This window comes from Gossypium arboreum, chromosome 11, assembly GCF_025698485.1.
Source record: "Gossypium arboreum isolate Shixiya-1 chromosome 11, ASM2569848v2, whole genome shotgun sequence".
NCBI classification, from domain to species: Eukaryota; Viridiplantae; Streptophyta; class Magnoliopsida; order Malvales; family Malvaceae; genus Gossypium; species Gossypium arboreum.
This window is the reverse complement of record NC_069080.1, coordinates 26838656-26861831: the sequence shown is the minus strand read 5'-3', so window position 1 is coordinate 26861831 and position 23176 is coordinate 26838656. Positions and strand designations below refer to the sequence as shown.

The 23176-nt window shown below is 37.8% G+C and overlaps 1 protein-coding gene and 2 long non-coding RNA genes across 4 annotated transcripts; 2 read left to right on the top strand and 1 right to left on the bottom strand.

Annotated features, from left to right (window-relative positions):
• The first annotated feature begins 8666 nt into the window (after window positions 1-8666).
• On the top strand, window positions 8667-9858 carry LOC128283677 (uncharacterized). Its single transcript, XR_008274077.1, has 2 exons — window positions 8667-8778; window positions 9646-9858. It is a non-coding gene; the product is annotated as an uncharacterized LOC128283677 (long non-coding RNA).
• A 641-nt stretch (window positions 9859-10499) lies between these two features.
• LOC128283441 (uncharacterized) lies at window positions 10500-15438 on the bottom strand. 2 transcript variants are annotated; one of them, XR_008273785.1, is made up of 2 exons: window positions 15050-15438; window positions 10500-10872 (listed from the first exon to the last, which is right to left on the bottom strand). It is a non-coding gene; the product is annotated as an uncharacterized LOC128283441 (long non-coding RNA). The 2 variants fall into 2 exon arrangements; XR_008273784.1 differs by lacking the exon at window positions 15050-15438 and adding an exon at window positions 11188-11400.
• A 5361-nt stretch (window positions 15439-20799) lies between these two features.
• On the top strand, window positions 20800-23047 carry LOC108470972 (mannan endo-1,4-beta-mannosidase 7). Its single transcript, XM_017772514.2, has 5 exons — window positions 20800-21343; window positions 21453-21647; window positions 21719-21841; window positions 21980-22182; window positions 22267-23047. The coding sequence occupies exons 1-5, from the start codon at window positions 21017-21019 to the stop codon at window positions 22721-22723; spliced, it is 1305 nt and encodes a 434-aa protein (XP_017628003.1). The 5' UTR covers window positions 20800-21016; the 3' UTR covers window positions 22724-23047.
• Window positions 23048-23176: the final 129 nt, after the last annotated feature.

The following is a 23176-nucleotide window of genomic DNA, read 5'->3' as shown; positions in this document are numbered from 1 at the left end:
AAATGATGAAATGGAGATTATACTTAAGTAAAATCATAGATATGTGATGATTGATTGGTGATATACATGTTTAAATAACAAGCATGCAAGTTAGGTGTGAAAGAGTGATTTGGTAATAAATCTGCTTGGGACAGCAGCAGTACCGTGAATTTGGAAAATCACCATAAATTGTGGGAGATGAATTAGAAGCTGAATAAATTATGTAATTAAAGCTTAATGAGTCTAGTTTCAAATGAAATAAACTAGAACATATTTTAAATTCTGTACAATGAGAAATTTGATTCGTAATGAAGAGTGATCAGATTAGTCAAACAGTGAAACTTGGGAAACTTTGAGAAAAATCTGGTATTTATTGGCTAAACCAAAAATTCTGAAAATTTTATAGATAGAAGATATATGAGTCTATTTTCAGGGAAAATTAACGGCACTTGATTTGGAGTTTCGTAGCTCCAGTTATAAATAATTTAGTGACTGTTGCTCAGGAAGACAGCTTGCAGTGAAATTATGATTATGTGGTAAACATTGACAAAAATTTGTTAATGAGTTACTTATTAATTTCTTATAAGCTCACTATGATCTGTAGGTGTGGTTGGCCGAATATTGTAAGGGGTTAATATGTAGTTTGTATTTGAATAGTTAGATTAACGTGTTAGTAATCCAATTGTAGGCGGTTCGTGTGTGGATCTCGTCAACATATCGTCGCAAACAGGTGTGTAACTAACACCCTCTTTCTTAGTCTAGATCGGCAAAAGTCGAAAAGCCGAAATGCCGAAAATCGATATTTTGTAGATTTGCGAGTGTGCAAATGCCTGTGAGGTAAATCGATTAATGTTTTTGGTAAGCTGCAATGTTTGGACCGCAAAGTGCATGATTTACGTGCCTCGATATTTTTGGGCTTAATGGGCCAAAATTGGAATGATGGGCCAACAGCCCAATTTGGTAAGAACCCTTGGTAGTGATTCATTAGTACGTGAAAGGTAGGAATATGCATGAAAAACCCTAAAATAGATAAATTATTGAAATACCTTTAAAAGTGGAAAATTTATAGTTTTACCCCGGGAGATAAATTACCAAATACCCCTAGGGTTAAATTGACCTAAATGCATGTTTGATTTTGTTATTTCTTGCATGCCATGTTGTTATTATCGATGCATGGGACCGGGATATTGACGGAGGAAGTACTGAAAGTGGCTTGTCCACGTCTTGGAGGCTTTGCCTCAATTCTTTCGATAATGAGCAGCAAGGTCAAATCTGTGGAGTGTTGAAATTTGGGTGGGTTGAGCTATTCCCACATGGAGTGTATGGCTGGTACGAATGGAGTGTAGTGGTTGGTGGGTTGAGTAGTCTCCCAAATGGGCTTGCATATGTTTACTGATGTTGCATGTATTTTGAAATGGGCCTATGGGCCATCTTATTATCTGAATAAGGGGCTAAGGCCCGGTTATTGTAATCTGAAAAGGGCTCGCCCAAGACCATCTATTACTTGAATGGGCTTAGGCCCAATGGGCTTGAGTGACTTGGGCTTTGAATGGGTTTTCCTTACACACTGTGTTTCCCAAACTCACCCCTTCTTTAACCTTGCGGTGAGTCTTGATGTGGGTGACTTGGAGCCGAGGGATTCAGAGTGGCCATTGTGAACACTTTTGGGTTTGAAAAAGAGACTGGTTTTCTTAAGTTATTTTTAATTACTATTTAAGTTTTGGGTTGTAATAAGGCCATTTTAACTTTATTTTCTTCTTTGATTTTCTAAGATTATATTATTTTAAACAACTTTAAATTGATGGATAATAATAATTCAAATGGGCTAGACTTAGGGCACGATTTCAAAACGATATTTTTTAAATAACACGATGACACGAATATTCAATTTACCAAAGATAACCATTCAAAGAAATTTCAACTTGTTATAACCAAGTGTGGCAATGGATGTGGACATGTCTAGGATTGGATCCAATCGGAGAGCTTGGTACTAGCGACCTTCATGGCTCACCTCCTCTGTTATGGATACCTACCGGTGCCCGACTTCCATTCACTTGGTTAGTTTGACAAAATTCGGCTTTTTTTTAAAACACTAAAAAGGGAACATGGGTTTTTGACTTCAAAGTGGCATGTCGGATTCGGCCTTAACGTCTGGGCCGGGTTTGGAGTGCTACATTTAGTGGTATCAGAGCCTAGGTTACAACAACTCGGCTGTGGATCGGGTCCAAAAAGGGTTTTCAAAACTTTATGCCAAAAAAAAAATAGAGGGTATTTTTGGAAAAACCTGACTTTTGAAAATAAAATTTTCTGTTTAAAGGAGATAATCTTCGAACTTATTTTTTTAACACAAATGTTTGGAAAATGGATTTCAAAAGTCTAAATCTTTTGAGTTTATCTGAAACCGATGAGGTGGCACATTGAATCCCCAAGCACCAAGGTCGTAAGTACTATTCATTTTATATCTTGAATCAGATCTTGTAGTTAGTACTAAACCTTAGAGATAGTACTATAGATAATATAGCGTAAAGGCTACTGGCCCCGAGACCGTAGGGTAAACTAAGCCCTAGGAAACGGAGACAAGAGCTAAATTATGGTTACGTGAGAACAACCTCGAAACCTTATCTGCTCATAAGATATTCAGAATAAACAGTGGAAACGATAAACTAATCGCATAAAATTCGTGTCGATAAATCGATATGAGTACGAGAGCTACTCGGGAAGAGGCCGTGGTCGAGGCCGTGGTCGAGGCCGTGGTCGAGGCCGTGGTAGTACTCAAGCCGGATCTTCGTCTTCTGAACACATACCCGCTGGAGTAGCACGACCACCACCGTAGATGAGAATGGGCCGTATGATCGGGTCATGGGGATGACGCTCTGTCCCGAGCTATGTTAAGAGTTTTGGAAAGGGTGGCTGGAGCTAATATCGGGCCCATGAATAGGGGGTCCATTTCTGAGCGACTTCGGGCCAACGGAGCGGAAGTTTTTAGGGGTGTATCTAGAGTAGCCCCAAATGTGGCTGAGTACTGGCTGGAAGCCACGGAGCGGATTATGGATGACTTGGAATGCTCAGTAGAGCAAAAGTTAAAAGGAGCAGTATCCTTACTACGGGATGAGGCGTATCAGTGGTGGATCACTGTGAAAGAGGGTACCCACCGGAGAGGGTAACTCGAGAGTTGTTTAAGCGATCCTTCAAGGCAAAGTATGCCTGAGCTAGCTATGTGGATCTGCGAAGGAAGGAATTCTGAACTGACCTGGGTGGTAAGACCGTTCTTGAATATGAGGCGAGTTTCGCGATTGAGCCAGATGCTAATGGTATTGTCTCTACGAGAATCTGGCGCAGTGTTCGCTTTGAAGATGGCCTCGAGGGACGAGCTAAGGGTGCTCATAGCTCCACAAAGAGAGCGCGATTTTCTCAGACTGATAGAAAAGGCTAAGATAGCCGAAGAGGTGAAGTAAGCTGAACGAGGGAACCGTGACAGGGATCGAAATCGATTCAGGAGAGATGCTGGACCAACTGGTGCTGCAAACCGGAATGTTAAGAGAGCTAGGATGGAAGAACCAGTTCGAGCGGTTTCGGTGAATACTGTTAGACCACAAGCTTGTGGAGATTGTGGTAGAATGTATCTGGGGAAATGTTGGAAACGTTCTGGGGCTTGTCTTCGTTGTGGATCAAAGGAACATAAGATCAGGGATTGTCCTAAGAGGCCAGCTCAGGCTCAAGTGGTTGAACAAAGGGCTGTGCAACCCATGCAAACAGCGCGAAGTAGACCGTCGCCGTTGAGAGGTCATGGCCGAGGTCGCGGTGGCAATGGCCATGGACGTGGGGCACTTGGCAAGGGTACTATTAACATTGAGGCTCGTCAGCCAGCTTTGGTATATCTTTCGTCATCACGAGGAGGGTGACGACCGACGTCATAATGATGCGTTTTTATTTTTAGCATGCCGTATACTGCCTTGGTAGATGTTGGATCTACTCATTCCTATGTTGCATGTGCCATATCTGGGTCGTTGGGTGTGCAATCTAAGGAGATTGTGAGTGGGGTATCTGTACTAAGTCCTTTGGGTCACTCGGTTAGGGTAGACAAACTGTATAGGGATGTACCCTTAGAAACTCAAGGTAAGATTTTTCCTGGAGATCTAATGGAGTTACCATTCGGAGAGTTTGATCTCATTTTGGGAATGGACTGGCTTGTTAAGCATAAAGCGACTCTAGATTGTGCTGCTAAACGAATGGTGTTAAGGACCACAAAGGATGAGGAGGTTATGGTATAGGTGAGCGAAGGGATTATTTGTCCAATGTGGTGTCGGCATTAAGAGCCAAAAAGTGGATTCGAAAAGGTTGTGAGGTCTATTTGGCATTTGTAAGTCAGTCAGAAGAGGAAGGACCGACAGTGGATAAGGTTAGGACCGTAAAGGAGTTCCAAGATGTTTTTCCAGAGAAGCTTCCAGGATTGCCTCCGAACCGAGAAGTTGAGTTTGGAATAGATTTGTTGCCTGGAACGGCGCCTATGTCCATCGCACCGTATAGGATGGCACCGAAGGAGTTAGTGGAGTTAAAGGCTCAAATTCAAGAGTTGTTGGATAGGGGCTTCATTAGGCCAAGCGTGTCTCCATGGGGAGCACCGGTGCTATTTGTGAAGAAAAAGGACGGGACAATGCGCATGTGCATCGATTACCGCCAGTTGAACAAACTGACGATAAAGAACAAATACCCTCTGCCAAGGATTGATGATTTATTTAACCAACTTAGAGGAGCTTCGGTATTTTCCAAGATTGACCTTCGATCTGGATACCATCAATTAAGGGTAAAAGAAGTGGATATTCATAAGACAGCATTCAGGACTCGATATGGTCATTACGAGTTCCTGGTTATGCCGTTTGGGTTGACGAACGCACCTGCCGCTTTCATGGATCTAATGAATCGAGTGATCCAACCTTACTTGGACCGATTCGTGGTAGTTTTCATCGATGATATTCTGGTGTACTCGGAAACCGAGGAGAAACATGAGGAGCATCTACGTATTGTCTTTGCAAGTCTTTGAGAGAGAAGGAACGTATGCAAAGTTTAGTAAGTGTGAATTTTGGTTGCGAGAAGTGGCTTTTCTAGGTCATGTGGTTTCTGCTGAAGGAATTAGAGTGGATCCTCGAAAAATTGAGACAGTTCTGGGATGGAAGCCACCAAAATCAGTATCGAAAATTCAGAGTTTTCTGGGTTTGGCAGGCTATTACCGAAGGTTCGTAGAAGGATTTTCTCTGATTGTTGCACCATTGACGAAACTGTTAAGGAAAGGGGTAGCATTTGTCTGGACTGAAAGTCAGCAAAAAGCTTTTGACCATTTGAAAAAGGTATTGACTGAAGCACCAGTGTTGATTCAACCGGAGTCTAGGAAGGACTTCACTGTGTACAGTGATGCGTCACATGTGGGGTTAGGATGTGTACTGATGCAAGAGGGTAAGGTGGTCGCTTATGCTTCCCGACAGCTTAAGTCTCATGAAGCAAACTACCCTATGCACGACTTAGAGCTAATAGCAGTGATCTTCGCGTTGAAAATCTGGAGACATTACTTGTATGGAGAAAAGTGTATCATATACACGAACCATAAGAGCCTAAAGTATCTGTTAACTCAGAAGGAGTTAAACCTTAGGCAACGAAGATGGGTAGAGTTGCTTAAGGATTACGACTGTTCGATTGAGTACCACCCAGGTAAGGCTAACGTGGTGGCTGATGCGTTGAGTCGAAGGGTTGTTTCTGATTTGATAGCCTTGTCTGCACGTTTGAGTCTGTTTGATGATGGAAGTCTGTTAGCGTAATTGCAAGTGAGGCCTATTTGGACCGAATGCAGTTAAAGAAAAATAGTTGAAGGATAACTCGTTGGTTCTTGGTTTGACAAGTTGAGAAGGGTGAGAATGAGGATTTTGGACCGAATCTTGAAGGAGTTTTATGCTTAGGAAGAATTTGTGTTCAAGGACTCGACTTGAGACAGTCAATATTGAAGGAAACTCATGGAGGACTTTGTGCCATGCATCCTGGAGGAATAAGTTGTATCACGACTTGCGAGAACTATACTTGGTGGCACGGGCTTAAACGAAAGTAACGGAGTTCGTGGGAAATGTCGACATGCCGCAAGTGAAAGTGAACATCAATTTCCTTCGGATTATCGCAACCAAAGTGAAAATTCCATTGTGGAAGTGGGAGAGAGTCACTATGGACTTTGTGAGTGGGCTACCTTTGACACCCACCAAGAAAGATTCGTGTGGGTAGTGGTGGATAGGTTAACAAAATCGCCCATTTCATACCGATTCGTCTTGATTACTCCTGTAAAGTTGGCTAGGTTGTATGTGGCGAGATAGTACGACTACATGGAGTGCCAGTATCGATTATTTTCGACAAGACCCTAGGTTTACATCTCGGTTCTGGAAGAAGTTGCAGAAGGCATTGGGTACACGTTTGGATTTCAAGATCGCTTTCACCCACGCATGATGGACAATCGGAGAGGGTTATTCAGATTTTAGAGGATATGTTAAGGGGTTGTATCATCAATTTTCGTGGGAGTTGGGAGGACTACTTGCCATTGGCTGAGTTTGCAAAAAATAACAGCTACCAAGCAAGTATTCAGATGGCTCCATATGAGGCACTTTATGGGCGGAGATGTCGTATGCCTACGTGTTGGACAGAGTTGGGTGAACGACAAGTGCTTGGACTGGAGTTGGTGGTAGATACTGAAAGTAAGGTTAAGTTGATAAGAGATCGATTAAAAGAGGCATCGATGAGATGAAGTCGTATGCGGACCTAAAACGCAAAGAGATAGAGTTCGCGGTTGGGGATATGGTTTTCTTAAAGGTTTCACCTTGGAAGAAGATCTTGAGATTCGGCAAGAAAGGCAAATTGAGTCCGCGGTTTATAGGGCCTTATCGAGTTCTTAAGCGGGTAGGGCCAGTAGTGTATCAGTTAGAGTTACCACCATAGTTAGACAGAACACATGATGTTTTTCATGTGTCTATGTTAAGATGATATCGATCGGATCCCTCACATGTTGTGCCAGTGGAGGAGATTGAAGTAAGGACTGATTTGACCTTTGAGGAAGAACCCATACAAATTTTAGATCGAGAGGTTAAAGTTCTAAGAAGGAAGTCGGTTCCGTTGGTAAAAGTACTTGTGGCGTAATCATGGGAGGAAGAAGCTACTTAGGAATCGAAAGAGACTATCGTCAACAATACCCTCAACTATTTGGATCAGTAAATTTCGAGGCGAAATTTCTTTAAGGGGTAGAGTTGTAACGCCCAATTTTCGAATTCTGTAAATGTTGGCATAGGTTTAATTATGTTAGTGGGCCTCTAGAAGGCCCAAGCTTAAGATAGAACCCGTAATTTTAGTTAATTTTTGTTCCATAAGAAAAGGGAGTGAAATTATGAAATAGGACCTATGTGAAAATGTTTGAAAATGCTATAGGCTAATTTGTAGTGGCCAAATAAATAGGAGTGCAAAATAGGAGGATTTGCATGTCAAATTCCCTCCTTTTAATGTAGTGGCCAGCCAAGGTGATGGATAGTTGATAATGTATGCATTTTAGCATTTTAATAGTTAATGGATGATGGGCATTAGCATTTTAATAGTTAATGAATGATGGACATTAGCATTTTAATAGTTAATGGATGATGGGCATGATAAGCATTATGGGCATATTTTTATTGGAATTATGGCATGAGTATGGCACAAATATTAGTATATCATTTATGTGTCATAAAATGTTGAGTGATAAGAATAACAAAAGGGAGTAAAGGAAGGTTGTTGTTCATTCTTTGTTCTCCATAGCTGAATTTGAGAGAGAGCAAATAGGGGAGGAAACCCTTGAATATTCGGTCACTAGGAGGAGGAAAAATTGAAGGTAAGTTCTTGGTACTTTGCTTCTATCTTGATGTTCATGAGTTCTTCTTGATTCTACCCTAGCTCATGAAGCATATTTTAGTTTTTGGTTGTTGTTTCATGTTCTTTTGATGAAAAATGGAAGATAGGTGAAGTTGAGCCAAACAAATGAGCATGCATGTGCCGTAGATGCTAAAGGGAAAAATCGGCTAACATGTTGTGCTTTAAAATGATGAAATGGAGATTATACTTAAGTAAAATCATAGATATGTGATGATTGATTGGTGATATACATGTTTAAATAACAAGCATGCAAGTTAGGTGTGAAAGAGTGATTTGGTAATAAATCTGCTTGGGACAGCAGCAGTAATGTGACTTTGGAAAATCACCATAAATTGTGGGAGATGAATTAGAAGCTGAATAAATTGTGTAATTAAAGCTTAATGAGTCTAGTTTCAAATGAAATAAACTAGAACATATTTTGAATTCTGTACAATGAGAAATTTGATTCGTAATGAAGAGTGGTCAGATTAGTCAAACAGTGAAACTTGGGAAACTTTGAGAAAAATTTGGTATTTATTGGCTAAACCAAAAATTCTGAAAATTTTATGGATAGAATATATATGAGTCTATTTTCAGGGAAAATTAACGGCACTTGATTTGGAGTTTCGTAGCTCTAGTTATAAATGATTTAGTGACTGTTGCTCAGGAAGACAGCTTGCAGTGAAATTATGATTATGTGGTAAACATTGACAAAAATTTGTTAATGAGTTGCTTATTAATTTCTTATAAGCTCACTATGATCTGTAGGTGTGGTTGGCCGAATATTGTAAGGGGTTAATATGTAGTTTGTATTTGAATAGTTAGATTAACGTGTTAGTAATCCAATTGTAGGCGGTTCGTGTGTGGATCTCGTCAACATATCGTCGCAAACAGGTGTGTAACTAACACCCTCTTTCTTAGTCTAGATCGGCAAAAGCCGAAAAGCCGAAATGCCGAAAATCGGTATTTTGTAGATTTGAGTGTGCAAACGCCTGTGAGGTAAATCGATTAATGTTTTGGTAAGCTGCAATGTTTGGACTACAAAGTGCATGATTTACGTGCCCTCGATATTTTGGGCTTAATAGGCCAAAATTGGAATGATAAGCCAACGGCCCAATTCGTAAGAACCCTCGGTAGTGATTCTGTTAGTACGTGAAAGGTAGGAATATGCATGAAAACCCTAAAATAGATAAATTATTGAAATACCTTTAAAAGTGGAAAATTTACGTTTACCTGGAAGATAAATTACCAAATACCCTAGGGTTAAATTGACCTAAATGCATGTTTGATCTGTTGTTATTTATGCATGCCATGTTGTTATTATCGATGCATGGATTGGGATATTGACGAGGAAGTACTGAAAGTGGCTTGTCCACGTCTTGGAGGCTTTGCCTCAATTTATCGTTAATCGAGCAGCAAGGTGCAATCTGTGGAGTGTTGAAATGGGTGAGTTGAGCTATTCCCACATGGAGTGTATGGCTGGTACGGTGGAGTGTAGTGGTTGGTGGGTTGAGTAGTCTCCCCAAATGGGCTAGCATATGTTTACCGATGTTGCATGTATTTTGAAATGGGCCTATGGGCCATATCATTATCTGAATAAGGGCTAAGGCCCAGTTTATTGTAATCTGAAAAGGGCTCTGGCCCAGTACCACTGTTACTTGAATGGGCTTAGGCCCAATGGGCTTGAGCTGACTTGGGCTTTGAATGGGTTTTCCTTACACACTGAGTTTCCCCAAACTCACCCCTTCTTTAACCTTGCAGGTGAGTCTTGATGTGGGTGACTTGGAGCCGGAGGGGATTCAGAGTGGCCATTGTGAACACTTTTGGGTTTGAAAAAGAGACTGGTTTTCTTAAGTTATTTTTAATTACTATTTAAGTTTTGGGTTGTAATAAGGCCATTTTAACTTTATTTTCTTCTTTAATTTTCTAAGATTATATTATTTTAAACAACTTTAAATTGATGGATAATAATAATTCAAATGGGCTAGACTTAGGGCACGATTTCAAAACGATATTTTTTAAATAACACGATGACACGAATATTCAATTTACCAAAGATAACCATTCAAAGAAATTTCAACTTGTTATAACCAAGTGTGGCAATGGATGTGGACATGTCTAGGATTGGATACAATCGGAGAGCTTGGTACTTAAGCAGCCTTCATGGCTCACCTCCTCTGTTATGGATACCTACCTGGTGCCCAGCTTCCATTCACTTGGTTAGTTTGACAAAATTCGGCTTTTTTTTTAAAACACTAAAAAGGGAACACGGGTTTTTGACTTCAAAGTGGCATGTCGGATTCGGCCTTAACGTCTGGGCCGGGTTTGGGGTGCTACAAATTATGTTGAGAGCAATTAAATTGTAAATCTACTAATAGTTGAGTAACTATATTGTAAATTTACCTATCCTTACATTTAATGCCCATTAGGAACTTAATAAGTCGGTAACCAACTTTTGAATGGTTTAATGACTAATTTATAATATTTTAAAGTTGAGTAACCAAATTGTAAACTTACTAATAATTTAGTCATATCGAGTATAGTTTATCCTTATAAAAAAATTAACCTTTGCAGCGTAAAAAATAGAGGTGGCAAATGGGTGAAATTTGGGTGGATTATGAGAAAATATTTGGTATATTTTCTGTAATGAGCCAAACTCGCCTGGGCCCAACAGACCCAATAAACCAAATCAAATAAATGTCCAATTTTACAGTTCATTAAATAAAGTCCAGTACACTAAGCCTAATCTTAAACCCAAAATCCAAACACCTAAAACTCAAAACTTTACAAACCCAAAAAGGCCCAATACTTGAAAATAAAATAACTTTAGCCTAAAATTAAAACCCTAGACCACAAAAACACAGGCCTAAGTGGCCCAAAGTTTGACATGTCCAGAAACCTTAGGGTTTCCATCTATTTTGTGTCGTAGCAGCCTCCAGTGCCTCCGTACGCCGTACGTCGTACACCTCCACGTAGCCAGCACCGTACCTGCAAAAAGACAAAAGAAACAACATAAATTGTGGCAAAAATAGGAACAAAATGTATTATTTCGGCTATAAGAAGTTCTTGGACCCAATGTATTTGCTTATTCTTTTTTACCTACATAGACAATCAATAAAAAAAAAACTAGGTTACGAACATATTTTCAGAGAAATCAAAAGCAGAAAACAAGTTTAAAAAGTATTTGTTCTTATTTTTTTATTTTTGTTTCCTGTTTGGTTTTTTTTTATAAATCTTTTTTAACAAAAGAAAAAGCTTGGAATAAAAAGAAAAAAGAAGAAAGAGAAATCTCATCGGAACAACCCCGCGGTCACGTCATCGGAAATCTATTCTCTGTCGTCAGAATCGGGCCTAAAGGGGAGGGGGAGGGACCTTTTCTTTCGTATTTTCTAAGCTTGGAAAGCCTTGCTTTTGGGCCCTCTTAAAAAGGGCTGAGAATCCAGTCTTTGCGTGGCTCTGACCACTATCCATGGTGGATCTACGGCGATTATGGCGACAGTGCAACCATGGGCTTTAAAAACCCTAGCAGAGAGAAAAGAGAGAAGCTTTTGAAATTTTTCTTAAAAATCGACTGGAATGAAATTTTTAAAAAAAAATTGGTTTAAATATCCTGATGAAACGGCGCTGTTTCACCCCCTCATGCGCCAAAAAGATGTCGTTTAAGAGGGGGAAACCTACGCAACCCGACCCAAATGAGGCTATGATTCGCGCAATTTGGCCTTGATGGGCTATTTGCATATCCAGCCCTTCCGCCTTTGCTGAGCTTTTCAATCTGGTCCTTGTACCCTTTTTTATTTTTGCAAATTTGGCCCTTTTATTTTGTTTCATTTTTAAGTTAGTCCATCGTCTTGCCGAGTGAAACGCTGCGCATAAGGGTCAGGATTAATTTCCTGATCAGTCCCTTGGCTTCTTTTGCGTGTTCACTTAGATCCAGATCTGTGTTTCATTAATTTTGCAATTTTTTTATTCATGCCCTAATTTCGTTCTGATTCGCAATTTAACCCTCAACCCTTTATAACTTCAATTTCTTTTTTTGTGTTTTAAAAATTGTTTCATTAAATATTTAATTTAATATTTTATCTATTTATTTATTTATTTATTTTACCCTTTTATGATTAAAATCCTTTATTTACCTTCCTTTTACTTTTATTTATATTATTTATTATTACTGTCATTATTATTTCATCTATTATTATTTACTTGCATATGTTATTACAAATTGTGACTTTAATTTTATTTATATTCTTTATATTTATTTACGTACTTATTTATTTATTTCTTTATCTTATTTATATTTATTAGTATCTTCCTTTTAGTGTACTGTTTTATTTTGTTTATTTCATTCGCCTTTGTGGTTTATTTTAATTGTTCATTATTTTAATGTATTACAAAGTTTAGATTTCATTATTATTATTATTATTATTATTATTATTATTATTATTATTATTATTATTATATGTTAGTTATCCTTTTATTAGATTGTACATATTAGCATTTAAATAGCACACATCTTATGAGATTATTCAGAATCGTTTTATTAGCATAATCATATTGTAATTATTTATCAATGTGCTCCCTTTATTCATACATTGTTTTAGTATTGCATTAATTTTCTCCAAATTCAAAAAAAGGAAAATTTTTAAAAAATAAAACAATATTTCGAATCTTAGAGATTCAAGGAAATCGTACCCTAACTTACGGGATTTCGATTTTTCTTGTCGAACCGAGATAGCCAAATATCCTTTCAATTTTCAAAATATATGAATTTTAAATAAAAATAAAGGCAATATTTCGTATTTGGAAATTCGAGATATCGTGCCCTAACGTACTGGGTTTCGATTTTTCTCGTTTGACCTAAATGATCGAATATCCTTTTAAAATTAAAATGCATGAATTTTGTAAACCAAAAGGCAGGCTTATTTTCGAGAGTTTAAAATGTCGTGTCCTAACGTACTGGATGTGACATTTTATTACTTCGGGACAAGAAGGTTTTTAGCATCCGCTTCGATTTATCCAAACATTTTTGTTCAATTAACATTAATAAAAGAGGGATCATATTTTAAATTCCTTTCGAGTTTTCAACTTTCGACATCAAGACATTAATTAATCAATTAGGTACCAAATTTAGACGTTACGAGGGTAGTAATCCTTCCTCACATGTAACCGACTCCTGAACCCGTTTTCTCGAATTTTATAGACCAAAATCGTTGTATTAGTAAATCAAAATATTTTATTAAAACGATCACATTACAAGGTGATCCAATCACACCTCAATAAAAAAGGATCGGTGGCGAATCCATTTTCGTTAAATCAAAGTCGACGTTGTTTTTAAAAAAAATAGTTTTGACATTGTCAATTGAGTTTTTAAACTCCAAGAGTAGGTGGGTTGACAAGTGTCTTGTAGAAGTATACTAAAATGTTAAAAATTAAATATTTAAAATAGACACATGAAAATTTTATAAAGTTACTTATGAAATAAAAAATATATACGGCCAAGATACCAAATAATAACCATTAAATTATTTCTATTTTACATTTAAAATTTGAATATTAAAAAAATTCTTTAATTTATACTTCCATAGGTAAACAAAATCGATTAAATATAATTTAATTGTTCGAACCAAGTTAATTTGAGCAAATCAATTCAATTAAATTAAATTTTTGGGTGAATAGAATCTATTAAAATGTGTTACCTTAAAATTTTATACTCAAATTCACACATAAATATATTATACTTATACTCAAATTCTCTCTCTAAAACTAAAATCCAAATAAATAAAACATCATTATTTAAAAATCAAACCTAAAATATATTAATATATACAACAACCAAATACATAAACGTTAAATAATTAAATTTGTAGAATTAACCCAAATCTAATTAATTTGTTAAAAATTTTGGATGTCACTCTTGCTTGTGTGCTCGATTTGGATGGCTTAACGTTTGGATATTTGTACTAACAATCAAATTTGTACAATTGCGTCATAATTAATCAACATAGCAAATATCATTAAATTTAAATAATTACTAATTTTGCATTTTTATTATATAATGATTGTATTAAAAGTATTTTTATTCATAATTAATGTTTTTAAATTTATTTTAATTTATAATTTAACCTAAAGATTTATTAATTACTTTTATTATTATTAATAAATTTTAATATAATTATATAATATTTATAAATATAATTTCATAAATTAAATAATTATCATTTATTTATCTTATTTTATTTTTAATTTAAATATTAGTATTTAATATACTAGCAGCATATTTTTTAACTCCACAAGAAGAGTTAAAAATTATTATGTCTCATATTTTTCTATACATTTATTTTAAAAATATTTTATTACACCCTACAGAACACTTGTAACCACTTCAATCTTAAATATATATTTTTTTAATTTTAAATAATAACATGTAATTAACTAATTATAATAATTATTGATTTTGGTTTTGTTATAAATTCAAGGAGGAGATTTGGGTTTTGGATGTGATTTATTTTAGGCTTGGAATTTTTCGGCTTGAATTTCAGCTCAAAATTTTAAATTTAAATCATTAAAGTGTTAATGATGAGCAAAATTTCGGGTTTGTCTTGTATTTGTTTAATTCAAGTTTGTTTATATCAACTGAAATTATTATTTTAAATTATTGATATATGATATTTTTATTTGATAATTTTATATTTTATTATTAAAACTTTAAATATTGACAAGTTAATATATTTTTAAAAATATTTATATTATAATATTATACATTTAATTTTTATATAATATAAATAAATATATATAAATAAAATAATATATTATACCTTATAAAAAAAAAGGGCATAATTGGCCAAGCTTAAGCTTTTAATATTTAAGTCCAAATTGGACTAATATTTTAAATGAATTTATTTTTTATCTAAATTTATTTTAAAATCTATTATTATTAATTACTGTTATTATCCAAACTCTATTAAATAAGGGAACAAAGGCCTAACCTTGGATACGTTACATCTGAAGCTTTGTTTACAGAAGTGAAAAAGAAATTAAAAAGATAAATTGGCTTTGGCTTGTCGGTGTGAGCAAGAAAATTGATGAGTAGGGGCCATGGGGGGTCCAAAAGGGTAATTTAAAGGTAAAAAGCCTGGAAAGGGTTTTATTCTATAATTATATCACTAACCTTACGTGGTATGCATCCGTAGAACTGGTTTTCACTTAAAGCGGTCGTTGGAATCTCTGCCTGCACCCTTCACTTGGTAGATATGGCAGCAAGATCATGTCGGTAAAAGGTGATAGATCCGTAGGTTACGCCAATGCTTTCGGGTCTAAAATTGAACTTCATTAATTGCTGTAAGATGACCCCATAAATCTGTCGGTTCAACAAATCTATGACTACGTACAAAGAAAAAGTATACTATCCAGGTTTCACTACAGTGTTGAAAGCTAAGCCTGTCGATTAGCCCAAAGTTACAAACAGACAATAGAGTCAACTGAGAAGTGATAGTGTAGGTAGACGAGAGTTAAAACTAGGTTCAATCAAAAGGTATAATGCTGAGTGGTTGAATTTGATGGAGCATCGGCACATGCAGTCCACTTAAGTGTTAAAACCTTATCCTAAAAGGAAATAATTGGTTTGGTTGGTGGGTCATGCAAAAGATGGAAACTCCCACATGCCGCGTGGTGGTTCAATGCAGACATTTCCATTCTATCTAAATTCTAAAAGATAAGTACGTTTAGATACAGTGGGAAGCCCCTCTGCAAAACCTTTTGGTAGGTTTTCCATGGAAGAGAAACCAACCACAAGCCCTGGAGCCTCCCAATTTGACCCCCAAACAGCAGCTTGATACTCTTTTTGACAGTATCTGTTCCCAAAGTACCCCATGTGCACAGTCCTGGTTTGCTGGATTACGTTGTTAGAGTAACGTATAAAGGTGGTTAGTCTGTTAAGTCTATTAGCAGCAGTTAATATGTTAGTTAATACCTGAAAGTGTTAGTCTCAGCTATATAAAGATATGCACACTATCCATATTGAATGAGTTGAATGAGTTGAAATAATGAAAACAGTTTTCTTGAAATGTCATCTTTGTATAGTTTAACATGGTATCAGAGGTCTAATCTTTCCTAGCGTTTGTTTTGATCATTTTTCTTTCTGTTCATGGCGTTTTCGAGTCCTTCTGCTGTTCATTCGGCTACACCAGATATGGTTTCCAATGTCGCTGATGGTTTCGACACTCGGTTCTTTTCTATTAAGAAGATTAGTGTGCTTCTTAACGATGATAATTATCTTCTATGGGGACAACCAGTACTGCTTGTGATCAAGACCTATAAACTTCAGCGCTTTTTGGACACCCGCACTGTTCCTCCTCCTCAAATGCTTCCAGATAATGATGGGGTTCCTCAAGAAAATCTTGAGTTCACTCGCTTTGAGCAACAGGATAGTGCGCTTGCGTCATGGCTCTTGTCTTCTGTAAGTCCCACTGTTCTTCCCCATTTTATTGGTCTAGACACGAGCGCTCAAATTTGGAATGCAATTGCTACTCTTTATGGTAGCAAAACTACCTCTCGTTTAATGTTTTTTCGTAGAGCTTTACATTCCCAATGCAAGGGCGATTTTTCAATGAAAGAATTCTTAATTAAGGTCAAAGGTTTCTGTGACAATCTTGCTAGTTGTGGCGAGGTTATTAGTGAGCGTGAACATGTCATTGTGATTCTTAACGGATTACCACCCGAATATGACTCTGTTATCACCATCATCACAGTGAGTCACACACACTATACTGTTCAAGGGGTCATGACTATGCTGATTGATGTAGAAGCTCGTCATCAGGCTGTTGTCTTTGAGTCTCCTAGCTCGGCCAACATGGTTTCCCATCAGCCTACAGCTTCGCTACCAACAGTGACTCACCTCCGGTCTATCGTCCTACTACAGCTACTCGAAGTCGTAGTCGTGGTAGGTCGTCTGGAGCATGCATTCAATGTCAGTTGTGTGGAAAAATGGGGCACTTGGTTGATCATTGCTATCATCGGTTTCATACGTCTTACAAAAGCACTGGCTATCGACCCCCTCCTTCTTCACAGGCGAATGTCTGCATGTTTGGGCAAAGGGCTCCCATTTCGCCTTGGATGTCATCGCCTATGAACGTTTTCCCATCTGCTACTCCTCACCTACAGCCTGGGTGGTTCATTCCACCGAATTCAGCACCTACATAGTCTTCCAATTCCTCACAACCTAGTCCCACCCTAACCTCTTCCAGCTCTCCGCCGCAAGCTTATATTGCAACCCCTGAGACTATTGGTGACAATGCTTAATACCCCGACTCAGGAGCAACGCATCATCTCACTCATTCAACCGCTGCTATTGGTAAGAGTTCTCCTTACAATGGCCCAGGTAAAGTCTATGTTGGTAATGACATTACTCTCTATACACTCTATTGGTCAGTCTTCTTTGCTCACTAGAACACGCCATTTATATATGCGTCTTTTGTTACATGTACTTGGTATAACGAAAAAATTGCTATTAGTATCTCAATTTACAAAAGATAATCAGGTGATGTTCAAGTTTCTTCCTACACAGTGTCAAGTGCGTGACCTACACACCAGAGAGGTCCTTTTGCGTGGCTCGGTGCATCGTAGGTTATACAAGCTCCACTTGAAGAAAAAATTCCAGACTAGCTCCTCCTCAGACTCAGCTCGTTGTCTTACAGCAAGTGCTTATGTGCCATTAAGTGTCTGGCACTCTAGGCTAGGGCATCCTTGTAAAAATCTTCTTACTAAGGCTTTACTTCATTGTAAGATACCTTTTGATACAAATAAAGAGTCATTCGATTGTGTTGCTTGCCATTTGGGTAAAGAACGAAACCTGCCATTTTGCAATTCTACTTCTGAGTATGTCACACCACTACAATTGGTGGTAGCTGATGTTTGGGGCCCGACACCAATCTCTTCAAATAGATTTCAGTATTATGTAGCCTTCACTGATGCATGCACAAGGTATACATGGGTTTATTTCATGAGACAAAAGTCAAGTATGAACCATCTTTCCACAGTTTCATAGAATGGCTAAGAGACTACTTGGCTTCAAAATTAAAACACTACAAACAGATGGAGGGGGTGAGTTTCAAGAGTTAAAGTTGTATCTCTTTCAACAAGGGATTTTACAAAGACTTGCTTGCCCATATGCCTCTGCCTAGAATAGTCTTGTTGAACGCAAGCATAGACTGATAGTTGAAGTTGGTCTGTCCATGTTGGCTCATGCTTCTATGCCCTTAAGCTATTGGAATGATGCCTTCACCAGTGCCATATACCTCATCAATCGATTACCTTCTTCCTCTTTAGGTAATATCTCACCCTATGAAAAATTGTTTCACACTAAATCGTATTATCTTTCCCTTCGGGTTTTTGGTTGTTTATGCTTTCCAAACTTGAGATCATACAACAGTCACAAACTCTAATTTTGCTCCACCCCTTGTACATTCTTAGGATACTCACCTTTACACAAAGGGTATAGGTGCCTGGCCTCTGATGGAAAAATTTATGTATCCCACCACGTGACGTTTCATGAAGCCACCTTTCCTTTCGAAGTTTGGGTCCCCTAGCTTCTACAAAGTCAAATACCTTTCCAAAGTCCAATTCTAAGTTTCTTGTCTTATCCTCAGCTACCAGACTGTGTACATCATCAACGTCTGTTCCTACAATAAATTCACCAGTACACTCTACACCTATAGCATCTCTGCCAAACTCTCCTGACCCAATACTTACTACCTCTAGCCCTCTTATGTCCAACTCACCCAACCCTACCATGTCCAATCCGTCCATTCACCCACCCTCTTTTCCTGTTAACTCTCATCTAATGGTCACTCGCAGTAAAGCAGGCATTTTTAAACCAAGAGTCTTTATGAGCTCAGCATCGTCGATCTCCTCTGATACTCCTTCTGATATTCATAAAGCCATGCAATATGATTCTTGGAAAGTTGTAGTCCAAAATGAGCTTCAGGCTCTCCTTTCCAATAATACATGGTGTCTTTATCCTCTTCCCAGCAATCGCAGAGCTATCGGATGCAAATGGCTTTTTAAGGTGAATAAGAAGGTTGATGGGACTATGGATCGGTATAAAGCTCGGCTAGTTGCTAAGGGGTTTTCTCAACATAGGTATGGATTTCAGAGGCACCTTCAGTCCAGTAGTTTGAACAGTAACCATTAGGACAGTTCTTGCTATAGCAGTCATGCAAGGGTGGCTCTGAGGCAAATTGATGTCAATAAGGTCTTTCTTAATGGCAAATTGACTGAGGATATCTACATAGAGCAGTCCACCGGTTTTGAAATGGTAAGTCATGTTGGATAGAAACTTGTTTGCAAGTTGAATAAAGCCTTATATGGTCTCAGACAAGCACCACGTGCATAGTTCCATACACTCAAGCAGTTTCTTCTTGACCAACTTGGTTTTCATGCTTCGAAAGTGGATCCCTCTTTGTTTGTCCGCTCATCACCCAGTGGTTGTTTGTTGCTTATAGTGTATGTGGATGACATAGTGATCACCAATAATGTGAATACTGACATAGATAATGTTGTGATGCAACTTCATCACAAGTTCGCTCTTAAGGACATGGGCCGCCTAAACTTCTTCTTGGGCATTGAGGTTCAACACAAATCGCAAGGGCTATTTCTCAATCAAAAGAAGTATGTTATGGTGAATCTTATATATAAAGGCTGGTATGCTTGGAACAGTAGTCACACCTACGCCCATAGTAAGCACGCCCAAACTTGTCGCCTCCGATGACAGTCCTCCATTTGTGGATGGTCACTTGTATCGAAGTATGGTTGGCATGCTTCAGTATTTTTGTATCACTAGACCTAACTTGTCCTTTTGTTAACAAGCTGAGCCAGTTTATAAACTCTCCCAGTGAGATGCATTGGAAGGCGGTTAAAAGGGTGTTGCGTTATCTCATTGGAACTATGGAGCATGGTTTGTGTTTTTCCAAAGGACAGTTCAAGTTAGAGTGTTACTGTGATGCTGACTGGGCATCATCTATGGAAGATCGATGGTCTACTACAGGCTACGTGGTGTACCTCGGACCAAATCGTATTGCCTGGTGTTCCAAAAAGCATGCAGTCGTATCCCGCTCATCATCTGAATTTGAATATCGTAGCCTAGCCAATTGTGTATTGGAGTTGTTATGGGTTCGACAGCTATTAGAGAAACTTGGTATATAGGTCACACAATCCCCAGTGGTCTAGTGTGATAATACATCCACTGTTTCAATTGTAGCAAACCCTACTCATCATGCGCGAGTGAAACACGTGGAGATTGATCATCATTTTGTGCAAGAGAAAGTTCTTGATGGTTCCCTCCAAGTCAACTATGTTCCATCACCAATCAAGTAGCTGATGTCCTTACCAAACCAATCACACCAAAACACTTTGTTGCGTTTAGAAATGCTCTTCAAGTTTTTTCAAGAGATGCCAAGTTTGCTAATTTGAAGAAAAACAGGGAGAATGTTAGAGTAACGTATAAAGGTGGTTAGTCTTTAAGTCTGTTAGTAGCAGTTAATATGTTAGTTAATACCTGAAAGTGTTAGTCTCAGCTATATAAAGATATGCACACTATCCATATTGAATGAGTTGAAATAACGAAAACAGTTTTCTTGAAATGTCGTATTTGTATAGTTTAACATAGGTTAGGCAGATTTAAGGAAACATGAAGAAGAGCCTCTTTCCTTCATTTGCATTTGTCATCAAATGATCGCTTTAATATGCGTCAAAATCCTCTAAATATATACATTAAAAATTTTAACATTAACATTGATCATATCTTGAAACCTTTTCTTTCGACCCCACTTGTTTCCCATGTGTTTACATGCATGATCATGTGATTAAGGGACAACTGATATAAGCTTGAAAGGCTACACAGTGAAACAAGGGATGCCATGTTTTCCTTTACAAGACAGCAAAGGAATTAACCTCAGAGTGACATTGGCAGTAACCGTGGATGTTTTTACTTTTCATGAGCTTTTGACAGTTATATAAAGACAAAACTGCTTCAACAGCCTCATCGTCTTTTCTGCAGCTTTTAAACACCACCCTTTCATCCATTTCTAGTATACAAAAATCCCCTTCACTGAGAAAACAGAAACCGAGAGATTCACATGAAATGAAACTACATTTGGCTTTGGGTTTTCTTCTTGTTGTTTTGTTCAACCAGAACCTTCTTACTGTCCATGTTGAAGCAGGGGATGATTTTGTAAGAACCCGAAGGGTTCATTTCTTTTTGAACGGCAACCCTTACTTTGCAAACGGTTTCAATGCCTACTGGTTGATGTATGTGGCCTCTGATCCTTCTCAGAGGCCCAAAGTCTCAGCTGCATTTCGTGAAGCAGCAGCTCATGGTCTCACTGTGGCTAGAACTTGGGCTTTCAGTGATGGTGGTTATAGACCATTACAGTATGCCCCAGGTTCCTACAATGAACAGATGTTTAAGGTACCATTTATGCAGATCTCCTTCTATATAACTTGGTTTACATATTAATCTTTACAATTTTTAAAGCTGATGATTTGGGTCTTTTTTCATTTTGGAATGCTTTTAAAAGGGATTGGATTTTGTGATAGCTGAGGCAAGAAAGTACAGAATCAAGCTCATCCTCAGCTTAGCTAATAACTATGAAAGCTTTGGAGGAAAGAAACAATATGTAAACTGGGCAAGAAGCCAAGGCCAGTACCTTACTTCCGATGATGATTTCTTCAGAAACCCTGTTGTTAAGGGCTACTATAAGAATCATGTAAAGGTAAGCTAAGAAATGAATCAATATTTTCCTTGTCAATACCTGATATATATGACATACTTTTGTTTTGGCAGACTGTTCTCAACAGATATAATAGCTTTACAGGAATGCACTACAAAGATGACCCAACAATAATGGCCTGGGAGCTGATGAATGAGCCTAGATGTACATCAGATCCTTCTGGAAAAACTATTCAGGTTTTGACAATCTTCCATATCTGAATTTGATTTTTATCTTAAAACCTGTTGCTTTTAAGCTAAAAACTTTCTTTTGAGATGAGATCTGATTGATTCTAAATCCAGGTCACTCATTTAATGATGCTTTTATTTTGATAGGCCTGGATAATGGAAATGGTTTCTCATGTTAAATCCATAGACAGAAACCACTTGCTGGAAGCTGGTTTAGAAGGATTTTATGGACAATCAACTCCTCAGAAGAAGAGGCTCAATCCTAGCTTGGATATTGGAACAGATTTCATTGCAAATAATCAGATTCCTGGCATTGATTTTGCCACAGTCCACTCATACCCTGACCAATGGTACTTAATGAAAATTAAACCCAGTTGTTATAAAAAAAAAGGTGAAAAAGCCTTGATCTAGATTCTTCATTGTTGCATGAGCAGGTTATCCAGTTCAAGTGAACAATATCAGCTCTCTTTCTTGAACAACTGGCTCGATGCACACATCCGAGACGCGAGAATCGCCCTCCGCAAGCCGATACTGCTTGCCGAATTTGGGAAATCGTGGAAAGACCCTGGTTTCAACACTTACCAGAGGGACCAACTGTTCAACATCGTCTACAACAAAATATACTGGTCGGCTAAAACAGGAGGACCGGCATCTGGTGGGCTGTTTTGGCAACTTCTAGCCCAAGGAATGGAGTCTTTCAGGGATGGATATGAGATAATTTTGAGTGAGAGGTCGTCAACAGCTAATGTGATTGCCCAACAATCTCACAAGCTGGACCAAATCCGAAAGATATTTACTCGAAGGAGAAATGTGCAGCGATGGAAGAGGGCAAGGGCCAAGAGAAGGGGTGGATGGCATGGTAGAAACAGGGGCGGGCACATTGGAAACTGAAAAAAAAATGCAGCATTTTTACTCTTGAACTGCAGTACTGGTTTGCTTCAAGTTTGTGAGGGTTATGGAAAAGGGTTTACTCTCTTAGTGATGAATGGTTTGTTCCTCCAGGAGAGTAGACTTTAGAGCTAAGCATTGGGTATTGTAATTTGTGTTGCATCATATATACTAGGTCTTGCTATATAGAACACATGATTTGAAAATATATAGCAAACGGTGTTCATTGGCTTTCTTCCTTTTCAGATCAAACATCATAATTAAAAAGTTTGTATAAAAATGACTTAAATTGAAAACTTCATAATTAAAAGGAGTCCTTAGCTAAAAGGGGGTCAAGGCTCTTCTTGTTGTCTCTACTACATACACCCTTCTTATTGAAAGATGGAATTCGAAACTAGTGATAACTAAAACTTGTACATAATTCCTTTGATAATACCTTTGATGATAGATGTGAGA

Excerpts from the sequence above, each read along its gene's own strand:
- LOC108470972 (XM_017772514.2), top strand. The coding sequence starts at position 21,017 with ATGAAACTACATTTGGCTTTGGGTTTTCTTCTTGTTGTTTTGTTCAAC. Across the intron at positions 21,648-21,718 it reads ACTATAAGAATCATGTAAAG|ACTGTTCTCAACAGATATAA; the intron begins GTAAGCTAAGAA and ends TTGTTTTGGCAG. Across the intron at positions 21,842-21,979 it reads CTTCTGGAAAAACTATTCAG|GCCTGGATAATGGAAATGGT; the intron begins GTTTTGACAATC and ends TTATTTTGATAG.